The 14,874-nt window shown below is 39.2% G+C and overlaps 1 protein-coding gene across 5 annotated transcripts in view; it reads right to left on the reverse strand.

Moving 5' to 3' along the window:
- LOC135104933 (dipeptidyl peptidase 8-like) overlaps nt 1–14,874 on the reverse strand; it is a 282,612-nt gene that overhangs the window by 215,711 nt on the left and 52,027 nt on the right. For 4 of the 5 annotated variants that reach the window (XM_064012719.1, XM_064012718.1, XM_064012716.1 and 1 more), the window contains exons 3-4: nt 13,666–13,878; nt 3,592–3,721 (exon numbers count right to left, since the gene is read on the reverse strand). In XM_064012719.1, the coding sequence (XP_063868789.1) occupies nt 3,592–3,721; nt 13,666–13,878 (343 nt within the window). The remainder of the gene's footprint in view (nt 1–3,591; nt 3,722–13,665; nt 13,879–14,874) is intronic. The other variant, XM_064012717.1, reaches the window with a different exon arrangement.

Consider the following 14,874-nt stretch of genomic DNA (forward strand, 5'->3'; position numbering starts at 1 on the left):
GTTTCAGAGAACAATAGGAGGGATCCATTCAGGTCCATAAGCCTTCCAAAGGGTTTAGGCCAGGAAGGATGTGGAAAGCATCATTGCGAAGAGTTTTAATAGGTAGTATGAAGTAGTCAAAGGGTGAAGATGGAGGAATAAGCCCTCAGTCACCCAAGGTAGAGTTTCTGGCAAATATTTCAGCAAAGAGTTCAGCTTTAGAGATAGATGTGAAAGCAGTGGTGCTATCTGGTTGAAATAAAGGAGGGAAAGAAGAAGCAAAATTATTTGAGATGTTTTTGGCTTGATGTCAGAAGTCATGAGGGGAGTTAGATCTTGAAATATTCTGACACTTTCTATTAATGAGGGAGTTTTTGGCTAGTTGGAGAACAGACTTGGCATGGTTCATGGCAGAAATATTAAGTGCATGAGATTCTGGCAATGGAAGGCCCAAGTACCTTTTGGTCGCCAGCTCTCTATCATGTATAGCATGAGAACAGGCTGTGTTAAACCAAGGTTTGGAAAGTTTAGGTCAAGAAAAAGTGAGGAATGTACACCTCCATGCCAGACACTGTCACCTCTGTTATGCACTTGGCACACAGAGACAGGTCTCTGACACAGAAGCAGTGGTCATTCCAAGGAAAATCAGTAAAATAACTCCTCAAGTCCCCCCAACTAACAGAGGCAAAATGTCAGAGGCACCATCGCTAAAGGGAATCCTGAGGAGGGATTAGAGTGACAGGACAAGATACAGATATGAGATCAGAGGAGCCAAACAGAGAAGAGAGGATAACACCATAAGCAGAAGGATCATAAGTTAAGAGAAGATCAAGAATGTTGTTGAATCCAAGATAGTCAGGAATATGAGTAAGGTGTTGCACCAATTGCTCTAGGTCATGGAGGACAGCAAAGTTAAAGGCTAGTTCACCAGGATGGTCAGTGAAGGGAGAGGAAAGCTAAATCTGGTGGTGAACACTGAAGTCTCCAAGAATGGAGATCTCTGCAAAAGGGAAGAGTCAGAATGTGCTCAACTTTGGAAGTTAAGTAGTCACCTGACGCCTGACGCCTTCATCATGCCTAAAGTTGTAGAAAAGAGGAAGCGTGTTGTGCTTACACTTAAGCTGCTGATTAAGATCACCTGATCTTAGTTATGGTAAGATACGTGAGTGTAGGGTGGTGATTGTGGACATAATTTCACTTCTATTCAAGTATCCGGCAATATTCAAGTATCCGGCATGTCGGCGGTCCTGTTGATGCCGGATAAGAGGGATTTTACTGTACCTCACTCTCTCTCTCCCCCTCCTTCATTCTATGTCATTTTTGCTTCATCCTTTCTCACTCATATAATTCCATTTTCCTTCTCTATCACTCATTCTATTTGGTAATTCTCAGAATTGTTCTTACTTTCACAGAGAGAGAGAGAGAGAGAGAGAGAGAGAGAGAGAGAGAGAGAGAGAGAGAGAGAGAGAGAGAGAGAGAGAGAGAGAGAGAGAGAGAGAGAGAGAGAGAGAGAGAGAGAGAGAGAGAGAGAGAGAGAGAGAGAGAGAATTTTAGAGAACAATAAAAATTGTCTACACTACAACAACTGTTTTCAAGATTGAAGACAGCAGGAACTTTTGATGACTTATCATTTTGAAGTTGGTGTTTATTCAAAATGGTATTTTGAATAAAATTTTAAAGTCATTGTTTTTGTATCTGCTGCATAGGATGACCTACTTTTTTTTGTCTTTTTTAGGATGATTCAAGTGCCATTTTATATGCCAAAATATATTGTTCTGGCAGTAGTGTTAGATGTAAGAACTTATATTATAGTGTGTAGGAGTGTGTACTTGGCGTGTGGGTAGGGAGACCTTGAATCAGATTTCCCGTGGGAGGGAGAACAGCCGCAGGTGCGGGGAAGGCAGTGGTGCCAGGATGTGCAAGTGGCTGACACAACCACCTTGAAGGAAGCTGTGTGTCTGCTAGTCTCATGATTCCCGCGTAGATTATTGGTGGATTTGTACCTGTACTTTGTAAATATAAGTAAAAAGTGATCCACCTGTGTTATTCACACCCTCCTAACCTGGACTGGTATGTACAGAGGCACCAGCAATGCCTGTAAACAAACATTCTTCCAAATAAACAATGCACCAAAACTCCTGGTGACCACTGTACCCCTCAGTAATCTAGTAACTGAGCCTATCCTGACAGTGAGGGGTAACGACTGACTGGTGTAGTCAGTGGTAAGTGGGAACGACAAAAACAATATGGTACTTCATGTTTTGTTTTACTGTATTTTCTTCTATATATACATTATATTCTATGTTTAAGGCACAACATAAACATATAAAAAAAATAAAATAAAATAAAAAATAGAGGATTTTGCGACCTGGAACAGATTAATCCTTTTAACAATAATTTCAATGGGATAAATTGCTTCCCAATTCAAATATTCACAATTCGAGCAGCCCCCCCCAAAAAAATTAAGTTCAAATCACGAGGTACTACTATATATATATATATATATATATATATATATATATATATATATATATATATATATATATATATATATATATATATATATATATATATATATATATATATATTAAGAATATGGAAAAACTGAAAAAGAAATCTTCAAATTTGGTTAACATGGTAACTTAGTAACGGTATAATTTCATCAAAACTGTATTGCAGATAAGAACACCATGTCAATTTTTTTTTTTTTCAAAAGAAACAAAAAAGAGGTATTTTTCCAGCTATCTAAAGAACAGATAATGTGAAACTTGACAGGTCACATCTCTTCATTAGATTACATATCAAAATTTCAAAAAAATCAGATGAGAAATAGCCATTTTCAACTTTTCTGCAGGCAGTCCCCTCAAGCTTCCAGTGATCATAGTACAGTAATAATAATCTACATGCATTAATATTGACAAACATTGACTTGTTGACTAAAATCACTAAATAACTAACTAAAAGGATACAGGGGATGAGGGGATATTCTTTACTAAAGGAGACTGAGGCTTTTAAATTTACATTCCTTAGAGAGACATAGGTTAAGGAGGGACCTGATAGAAGTCTTTAAATGGTATTAGGAAAATATCACAGGTAATGTAAGCAAAATTCTCAGGATCAGTAATCAGAACAGAGCAAGAAATAATGAAAGCATGCCTGAAAAAGTTTGATCTAAAAAAAAAAAGACAAGAAGGAACTATTCTCAGAGTGGTAGATGAATGGAATGGACTCAGCAATCAGGTTGTTAGTGCTGACTCAAAAGAAAACTTTAAAAGAATATTAGACAAATTTATAGATGGGGATGGAAAGTGGAAATAGGTAGGTATGTTTCGTTCATGTAGAGGCCTGACGGCTTCTTGCAACTTTCCTTACTTTCTTATGTTCTTGTGGTTGGTGGCTCAAGTATGGAGGAAACACATGGATAGCAGAGAGCAGGCAGCAATACCATGTATATGATGGAAAAATACCACATCCACCATGTCAGTGCCCTCACCTGGACTAATACTACTAGTATTATATGTTGCAAGTTCACTACATCACCTTTATGACCTGTAAAAGAAATTTCCAAATAAAAGCTACTGTAGCAAACACACTCCTCTTTTTAATTCTCACCTGTTTTAGTATTGTACAGGTAAATATCATATCGTGCAGCAAAAGCAATGAGGTTTGGGTTGGCTGGACATATCTGCGGGCTGAGGCAAACCTGGCAGCTGGGAAGTTCCCGTGGACTCACAGGACCATTCTGAAAATATACATTGAAATTTAAAAGTGAAAATGTGTGTATCTTATTTGTATTTACCTAGTTGTGACATATGGTAGAGGAGTTAAGCTCATACTGTCCTGTCTCCATAACTGTGTGTGTGTGTGTGTGTGTGTGTGTGTGTGTGTGTGTGTGTGTACGTGAATGTGTGTGTGTGTGTGTGTGTGTGTGTGTGTGTGTGTGTGTGACAGCTAAGAAAAGAGCTATGCTCATACTGCTCTATTGCCATATCTGCTAGTATTTAACTCTTCTTTAGTCATGAATATACTTCGCATGGACTACTCTTTCATCCAGATTATTCCAGACTTATATGTTTCTGCTGGAAAAGCTGTGCTTCTTGATGTCCTTCCAACAAGTGGTTCTCTATAGATTTCTTCTGTCTCCTTATGTCCCTTTAGTTCCACATACATGTAGTTAGCTATTCAACTCCCTTCATCACTCTGCATAATGTAATTAAGTCTTCCTTCTCTCTAAGGCTGAGGGCCAAAGCCTAGACAACCTCTCTTGATATGATAGATCTTTCAAGTTGGGTAGCACAATTTGTTGCTTTCTATACTTTATCAAATTTCTTTATATACTTTTGAGATGTGTGTGTCGTTCACTTACGGTCATCTGCTGGTCACCCAGCCAGCCGTTCCCCTAAAGAAAAAACCCAGAGCTCATAGTGACCAATCTTTGGGTAGGAATGAGACCACTCACATACCACACAGCAGGACAGCGAGGCTACAACCCCTTGGGTTACATGCTGTACCTACTTACTGCTACGTGAACAGGGGCTACACATCAAAAGGCTTGCCCATTTGCCTAGCTGTGCTTAGGACATGAACCTAGGCCTTCTCAGTTGTGAGCCGAAGGTGCTGACCACTACACTATGTGGTGTGTGTGTGTGTGTGTGTGTGTGTGTGTGTGTGTGTGTGTGTGTGTGTGTGTGTGTGTGTGTGTGTGTGTGTGTGTGTGTGTGTGTGTGTGTGTAGCATTTGAATACTCTCTGCTTTGGTTATTTTTGGTCATTTATGAGTAACATCTTATGAAAGTCCTTACTTAAGTAAGTTAACTTTCATTAATGGATTTCCTCAATGAATATATGTTCAAGATCATATATACAACACATCTGAGATATCACAGTTACAGTAACTACAGAAAGTGTGCAGAATGGCCAAGTAGGTGTGGTAATTTAACCCTTATACCTTGTCAGGCAAGATCGTGACATTCATGTTAGGTTCCGTCAGGCATGATTGTGGCGCTTTTCAAATTCCATGCTTATTTTATGCCATACAGTTTGTTTATGTTTGAGGCTACCCTTCACACGTCAAGGCCTGTCATTGGTCCATTGTTTTCAAGATGGTGGATGCTTGGTCAATCACGTGTCAACTTTTACAAGCGTATGTTTGTGATGCTGAGAGGGCGCTAGACGTGTGTGATGAATACACCAATGTGAATGTGCTGTATTTTATCATTTTTATCAATTTCTAGGAAAGCCAGAAGATATACATGTATCTCCATGGGTAAATAAGTACTTCAAGGAACATATTATGATCTGTTCCAATACTGAGACTTTTTGTTTTCGTCTTGTTGTTGGCTTAGATAAGAGTGCATGGTGCTGACATGATGGAGTCGGATGGGGAGGATGTGGTGACACTGGTTGTTTCTGACCTCGAAGAAATTGAAGGTGATGATTATGCTGACACAAGTGAGGAAGTAATCCTAGATGACTTAGCTGTCAATGAAGTCTTAAGTGATGATGATTCTGCTATTCTCACAGCAAGCAGTGAAAGTAATAGTAGTGATGATGAGACTAGTCAGTCAGCTGGTGCATCATCTGCACAGACGAGAGGGTGGGTGGCATTGCAAGGTGATGTTGGGCCTCCTCTTGTTCCTTTTACAAGAGCTAGTGGACTTGAACATCCACTCAACATTGATGCCATGCCCACTGAGTATTTAAAAATGTATTTTACCAGTGATATAATAGTCAAGTTAGTTATGGAAACAAACAGATATGCATAACAGTGGATTTATGAAAATGCTGAGTACCTACATAAAAAGCTGAGGTCTTTGGCACATTTATGATGAAACAAGGTAAAACAGAGCCAGGAGAGTTTATGGGATTTCTAACAGTGATGATGAATATGGGGCTAATTAGGAAACCAACTCTCAAGTCATAAGAACATAAGAACATAAGAAATAAGGAAAGCTGCAAGAAGCCACCAGGCTTACATGTGGCAGTGCCTGTATGAAATATACCTACCTATTTCAACCTATCATCCCCCATCCATAAACCTGTCTAATCTTCTCTTAAGGAGTTTATGGATGGGGATGACAGATGGAAATAGGTCAGTCATACTGATCCTGGTTCAATGCTCACCTCAGTAGGGAAAGGTCTGAGCTGCTGCTAAAGTTTATTCACTTCAATGATAAAAAAAAAAAAAAATATATGCCTCCAAAAGAAGATCCTGCTTATTAGTTATACAAAATCCAGCCTCTTATAGACTACTTTCAGAGTGTTCAAGAGTAATTATATCCCAGAACACAAAATTTCTATTGAAGAGAACATCATAGGGTTCTGAGGTAAAACCCTCATTTTAGGAAGTACGAGTATATGCCTTACAAGCATCTCATGGAATATCATCACCAGATGTTGATCATGACATGAAAAGATTGCCCCTAAGCAAGATGGATTGTGCTGCTCCTCATGCTAAATGCATGAGAGCATGCTATAAGTGCCCCAAGGGATTTTGCCCAGAATGTTTCCTAAGCTATCATAAGAAGCTATCATAATCTGCATACATTCTCACACCATATGGTATCTAATTCATAAGCTTTACTGATTATTTCTTTGCAAAAATTTGTGGAAATAAAAATACCCTTGTAAATTTATATCTGCATACATTCTCACACCATATGGTATCTAATTCATAAGCTTTACTGATTATTTTTTGCAAAAATTTGTGGAAATAAAAATACCCTTGTAAATTTATATCACCCTCAAATTTTTCACCTTTGTTTTTTTTTTTATGCATATGTTATATTTGTTCACTTATGTTTATATCACAGTAAAGAGCAACTTCTAAGCTTTCTAATGATATATAATTGTCCCAGTGTTTCTTAAAATAATTGGACTGAACATTAAAGTACTCCAGGAAACTGATTTAAACATTTGCTACCCATTTTTTATGTACATATCTTTAAACCACGCACTCATTTAATCACAGGGTATAAGGGTTAAGGGATAACAAAAACAAAACAAAAACAAAAATTGGAAAATAATTCAAGTAGTAAAAGAGAGAGAGAGAGAGAGAGAGAGAGAGAGAGAGAGAGAGAGAGAGAGAGAGAGAGAGAGAGAGAGAGAGAGAGAGAGAGAGAGAGAGAGAGAGAGAGAGAGAGAGAGAGAGAGAGAGAGAGAGAGAGCACTTCTCAGCAAATCAGCTTGTCAGTGGTAGCAGTAGTCTTGTGGGAACAACCAGAAACTGATTTGCAAAGTGGTATGGAACCAGATCAAAGGTTCTTTGCCCACCTCAGTAATTAAAAACAGCTGACTTTCCTCATCCTGTCCTCACACAAGTTTCTTTCCATGCAATGTTTGTCTAGTGTAAGGCAAGAATATGTGCCATCTCCTCAGTTCTTAGGCTTATGCTTGGCATCTTGAAGCTTTGGAAGCAAAATATAGTGGGGAAACATGAAAGGGATGGAGGACAGACTGATATTATCACCACTTTTCTTCTCTGCCAGAGGTGGCACTGTGACGTCATAAATATCACAGTTGTAAATAGTATGTATATGCAGTTTTACAATACATCAAAATGCACACAGTTAAAGGAAATAAGGAATAAGCGGGAAAATTTCAAAAGGAAGCATATGCCCCCCTTGTCTCACTTATGGACATGACTATGCACAGCTATGTCATCCAGAGAACTCAAGTGAGAAGCAATTAATTATTGATGATGATGATGATGATGTCAATTATATTATCTTATTTATGCAGTTCATTACATAATATATAAATAAAACTCATTACATTGGTTAAATGATCAATTATTTATTATATAAAAATTCTATTAATCTCACAGAAGTGCAAATACTAAAGGAAATTATAAGTGATACATTACAGTATTGAAGAATGAAAAATTGATTGACTGTTGGAAGAAGGCTGAAAACTCAGAATTCAAGCTGTCTTTAATTTTCAAATCATATATGCATCATTGAGCCAATGTAGAGACATGTTTATGAGGCAAATCTTAGCCATGCTTATCCCTTCCAATTCCGATCCTTTCCAAAATTACTGAAGCTCATCATACCGCAAGTTATTTATATTCTTCTGCTTTCATCTCCTTCCAGATAAATGCAAATTTTTTAAGCTCATCATACTACATGTTATTTATATTCTTCTGTTTTCATTTCCTGCCAGATAAATGCAAATGAAAATATTTACAAGTTATTCTACATCCAATGCAGCCAAGTCAACTAATGGGACACCAAACATTAATGGTAGACAGACAATGATGAATAGTAGATGTTTGAGGCTCATTATCCTTGTGCAATAATCAGGCAGACAATATCCATGAATCAAATACCAAGTTGGAAGAAAGACAGGATAATATGTGGTTAACTAGAATTCTACACTATAAAACAACTAGTTAAAATATTTGCAAAATACACACACATGTGCATGAGAAGGCATTATAAGAGAAGTGGAGAGAGAGAGAGAGAGAGAGAGAGAGAGAGAGAGAGAGAGAGAGAGAGAGAGAGAGAGAGAGAGAGAGAGAGAGAGAGAGAGAGAGAGAGAGAGAGAGAGAGAGAGAGAGAGAGAGAGAGAGAGAGAGAGAGGGGGGGGGTAAGAACATAAGGGGAAACTGTAAGAAACCACTCCCTGTAAATCTATTGTTTCAAACCAGGTTCAGCTCCTCTCACAGCTGTCACTAACTTGGGTCAGCTTCCATAAGCCACTAGAAGCCACTTGCAGAGCGAAAGGGTGTTGGTAACACGGTCTGCCATAGAGCGCCACGGTTCTTGCAGCGTCCTGCATACCACTGCCAGTCTGTGAAACATTCGAGGCAGGTAACTGCATGGGGCGAAGCAAGGAGAGTCTGTTACTACTGCAGCCCGTGCTTCGGCGCAGAGCCTGCATGCATGCAACACCCGTTTCGGGCCTGTGCGTACCCATATCCACAGCCAGTCTCCAAGGTAAGAAGCCTCTGGTCGATAGACTAATGTAAATAATGGAAGTCAGCAAATTAGATCCGTAACTTCGGGATAAGGATTGGCTCTGAGGATCGGGCCAGTCGGGCCTGTGCAGGAAGCGGGCCTGGGTTCAGGCGCTGGACTGGACTCAGAGGTAGCAAGGCGCACACTGTTGGGTGTCACTGTCTGCCTTCTTTCCCTTCTGTGCCATCGGTGTCTGGTCATCTTGTCGCAGTGCCTACCCCCTACTCCGGTGGTGGTGACCGATTCCAAATGCGGCCTCATGCCACGCTCCGCTCCTTAAAGAAGCCCGCTGGTGCAGCGGTGCAAGACAGGGACCAGGTTCATGAAAAGCATTGTGAAGGTGGCGGCGTCAAAAGGGGCCCTCAAAAGCCCTAATGAAGGCGTCTGCTCGTCTTGCTTCGCTCCCAGTTCCCCTTCACTGTCTGCTGGATAAAAAGCCAGCGTGGCGAGGGAGCATGCATCGTCGAGGATACATCCACAGGGTTCACGCCAGCGCTGCGTTGAAGGGTGTGGCACACTGATGCAACAATGGGGTCAAAACAGCCCAACATGCCTGTGAGGGTTAGATCACATGGTAGTGGCAGTTTTAGCCCTCTCGCCCCTCTTGCCAAGAGCTTGAACCGGCATGTCTACAATTGCCCAATAACTTCAACTTGCTGAGTAAGAATCATAACACTACATGCTAGTGGGCACAGCTAAGACAAAGGACACCCAGGTATGAGGTTTATAATATTCTGTGAGCTATCTCCCATCAGACAGAACCACCCACACTCACAGATATATTATATCCTTCTGTTGGCAAACATTCTATTTACAGTCTCTAAGGAGAGGCAAATACCACTATACACAGTAAAACCTAGGGAGAGAGGAAACAACCACTAACCAACAAAGAATCTCTGTATCTTCTGGCCCCAAAGCTCCAAGCATAGCTTCAAGAATCAGTTGTATTTAACAGCACAAAACACTAAAGATACATGGACATTACAGCCAAAAGACAAAAGAGGAGCCAGCCAACCACTCCCAGATACACCAGGATACCTGGCCAGTGCCGAGGAGTCAGTATCAAAAGATGTCTATTCATATTACAGAAGCATGACAACCACAGGCAGACTTCTGGAAATGCTAATCATGCCTTTACAACCAGGGGTTGTAAAGGTCCTCTAATATATATATATATATATATATATATATATATATATATATATATATATATATATATATATATATATATATATATATATATATATATATATATATCCCCCTGGGTCTCCTTGCCTTTCTTCGCCTCTATCGATGTGTATCTTTACTCTGGCCAGGCTGGACACCAACTGCCAAAGGAGGCAGCTGCACACCCAGACACAGCAGCTATCACAGACAAAAGGGGAGGGGATGGAATGGGAGAGAGACGGTGAGGTGAAAACTGTGAGGCTCAAGCACAACCCAGCTCACTCACTTCACTCACTCTCCCTCACAGCAAAAGATTTATGTTTTAAAAATTCTAGAGGTTTTATTTGGGGAGCTTGGGCACAACAAATCACACAGTGGGAAAGAGCATCTCTTCTTCTACATACCCCTGCAATCTCAACTCTCTAAAAGAAAGAAGGATGAGGTGAATTAAATGGGGAAGGTTAACTTTAAACTTATACAGAAAGTTAAGATAGCTAACGCCCAGTTCATACACGTAAGGGATGCGTCCATGTCTTGCTCTCCCCTTCCTCTCTATCTCTGAATTCATTTCTTTCTTATTTCTCTGTTCATTACCTTCTCTCACACTAGCTCACTGCATGTAACACTATCTACCATCCCTATCAATACATATGACTAATCTTTAAAAGTTCCCTATTGATACAACACTAATAATTTAATTACTGAGTCTATTCCAGTCATCTACCCCTCTATTTGAAAATTAATTTCTTCCTATCTCTTCTTTAAAGCTAACTTTATCAATCTTAAGCTTTTAGTACTATACTGATCATTAATCCTAAGAATTTTGTTTATTTCACTCTTGTTATACCCCTTACCTCACTTAAATATCTCTAGGAGATCCACTCTTGATCTATGTCTTTCTAACAAATATCTTATTGTGATACAGAGGCCAGAACCTCATAGGTAAGGTCTGACTAATGCCAGATTTAATTCTTAACATTACTTAGGAATTTTCGCTTCTGATGCTCTGCAACCTAAACCCTAATAAATTAACTTCATTTCTGGTCACTATAATTTTTTCTTTGATGTTGAGATAATTTTTAACTCATAAATCTTTTTGCCCTCTGATTTTACCAAAGCTTTGTTTTTAATGAGTACTTATTATGTGGATTTTTTCTACTAACACAAAAAATACTTTACATTTACTACTAATAAATTGTATTTGCCATCTATCCATTTTTGTTCATCTTATCTCTGTCTGTCAGCAGAGCAGTTACATCAGACTCCAATCTCATTAACCTATTTATCTTTGTGTTGTCTGCAAATTTACTGATATCACCATCAATTTCATTATCTAAACCATTAATGTATACTAAACTCACAGGGATCCTAAAGCTAATCAAGGTGGTAATCAATATCATTATCTGTCTCCACTTGGATCTGGAGAAATCAACCACAACTATCTGTTACAACCATGACCTGAGCCAGGCTAGAACTTTTCCATATATCCCATGTGCTCTAACTTTACTCAACAGATTTTGGTGTGGTACCTTGCTAAAGTCAAGGTATATTATGTAATAATTCATACTATTTTCTACAAATTCAGAGACTTTACTTAAAAACTTAAAAAAAAAGTTTATGAGGCATGACTTCCTCTTTGTGAACCCATGCATTGAACCCTTTCTCAACCTATGATTGTCTATACCATTCCTAATATTCCTTCAGTTACAGATGCCATTAATTTGCCTATAACTAAAGCTATGACAGTTCACTGTTAAACTTTCATCTTATTTCATTAAAAATTGGGACTAAATTCACTTGTTTCTCCAATGATGGCACCTTCACTCAATCTAGTGATTTCCTTAACACATAAATAAATAGAATACGTTTCATCTTCCCTGTTGATCTAACATCTAACTCTTGTTTCACTATCTACTTGATTACTGGAATATCTATGGTCTTATCATTAGTTAGAGTTAAATTGTAACCTTCAATGGCATGAGGGAACTAAAAAATGTCAACAAGGTCATATTATCTGAGAAGGATGATGAAAGCATGAATAAAAACTGAAAAAGACCCAGTGCCTTTAAAGATATATAAAGAGTCCTGTAACAGGAAGAACAGAGCCTAACAACTAACAGTGACATTGTAAGGCAACTAAGGGACATCATTTCTTCTTTAAAGTATCTAAAAAAAGACATTGTGCTTTGTCTCACTGTCTGAAAGAAAAGAATACTTTAATCTAAAAGGAATTACAGTCTACCAAATATACAGTCAGCAATCAATATACCAAATATACAGTCAGCAGATTCAACATTCTTGTTTTTTTTATTATTCACAGATTGACACCACAAGAGAAATGTATGCAGATTCAATTTTTCACGGGTTGCCATCAATTCAAATCTTGCAGTCAGCACAAATCACCATATCACATCAAATCACATCACATCAAACCACACACACACACACACACACACACACACACACACACACACACACACACACACACACACACACACACAAGCGAGACAAATGGGCAAGCCTCTTAATGTGTAGCCCCTGTTCACCTGGCAGCAAGTAGGTACGGGATGTAACCCGAGGGGTTGTGACCTCGCTGTCCCAGTGTGTGGTGTGTGAATGTTCTCAGTCCTACCAAAAGATCAGTTACTATGAGCTCTGAGCTCCTTCCGTAGGGGAACAGCTGGCTGGGTGACCAGCAAACGACCATAAGTGACACACACACACACACACACACACACACACACACACACACACACACACACACACACACACACACACACACACACACACACACAAACCCACATCCTCTCCACTGCCTGGCAGTTTTGTCAGTTTTGGGCATTTTTGGCGACTGATTGTGTACATTTCCTTGTGCCTGTATATTGTGTACAATTTCTACTGCAGGCCAGCTGTCCCTCTCCCTTACCCTCACTCAGGTCATGATCACGTTCATGTTAACATCACTGTTGTATTTTCACTGCAGCCAGTACAAAACCTTCCAAGACACTATGCCATGTTTATAACATTGTACAGTAGTTACTATATTAACAAAACACAAGTGTTAGTTTTCCACAATAGTGACAACATGGAAGTGAAAGGGTAGGGCATGTGATGATGTAACATTAGCAGTCAAGTTGGTGATACTGAGGGAGTAAGGTGGATCAAGTGAGAGGCCACATCACAATATTCATCATAATATTCATCATTATTTTACTTCCTTTTATTAAACATAAAGTTTTGTAAATAAATTTACATAGGGCTCTTCTTCACTTAAACAAGGCCATAGAGAGTTCAGGGGTAACTTTGAAAGGAAAGCACCGCAGGGGATCATGAGTTTTCTTTCGGGGAGCACACCAATTAACTGCAGATTTTCAACATTTGCAGATGTCTCTGTTACCTAATCCCCAGGAATGTTAAGAGCTGACTGTATAGTTTTCCAAGGTATAGCATGTGGTGGTATATGGCAAGGTCTAAAGACAAGTTGCATGCCTTAACTTAAATTCTGCAAACATTCTGCTTTTACAAAAATACAAACACATTTTCCCTTGCCCTACACCCACCGGCCTTTCAGGGTGTACACACTGGAAGATAGTGGAGGAGGCAGGGAAAACCAGGGTGCCAGATGGAGGATGGAGCTCATAGTTTGTGATGCCCCAGGTAGAAATGCGCCTTCTTTCACTTAGCAGCAGCTCCTCACGGGACATGTTCCTCCAAAGGAAGGACTGGAATGAATCCAGTACTTCCTGGTATACTATCCTGCTGCCCCAAGCCTGCTGGAAGGAACAGATAGATCTTGGTCATGGGTGTGAAGGGGAAATCTATAGGAAAAAACATGGGCAAAAAAAACCTAGGTCTATATGAAAATCAATACTGATGAGGAAATGAAACATGTCAGATGATAGCAGAGATGGAGTGTATAAAAATTTTCTGAAAAATATACAGGGGAAATAACATACAGTAACATAATAAGCCATTAAGTCAAAACTTAGCCCCTTTTCATGTGAAGTGTTTTCCACCATAGAGTAGAAAGTCAATGGTGTAGAGCTGGTCAAACAGTGCCAAGGATTTTCTTTGTCATGTGGTGAACAGCAGCAGCTCAAGATTTTCCTTCCTACTTACTGCGTGGTTACAGGGTGATTTGAGATGCATGGATGATGACACATATGATGCATTAAAATGTCACATACAGCAGCTGCTTTTACAGTTCATAGATGAAGGTACACATCATAGGCTAACATGGTTTGTGAAAAAAAATAAAAAATAAATAAAAAGAGCAACCATCCATTACCAGGGCAACCAAAGCTTGGGGTCCATGTGGAGTTGCAATTAACCAGTGCATTCAAAATGACAGGAATAGTTAGTGCCTACTTTGAGATGAGAGCACACTGATATAAATCAGATCTTGTTTACTAGAACAAGATAAAACTAGTTGAAACATCTAAGTCACACACACACACACACACACACACACACACACACACACACACACACACACACACACGCTTTCACCAGAAAAACACATCAATGGAATATTTGGCTCTACATATAATTTGCTAGCAAATATCAGGGTGGCATTTAATTACCTAGACAAAGAAATGATGAAGAAAATCATAACACACATGATACGCCCCAAACTGGAATACGCAGCAGTGGTATGGTCTCCACACAAGAAGAAAGATATAAGGAAATTGGAAAGAATACAAAGAACAGCTACGAAAATTATACCTGAATTGGAAGACCTAATTTACGAGGAAAAGACTGGAAGAAAT

This window comes from Scylla paramamosain, chromosome 11, assembly GCF_035594125.1.
Source record: "Scylla paramamosain isolate STU-SP2022 chromosome 11, ASM3559412v1, whole genome shotgun sequence".
Taxonomy (NCBI): Eukaryota; Metazoa; Arthropoda; class Malacostraca; order Decapoda; family Portunidae; genus Scylla; species Scylla paramamosain.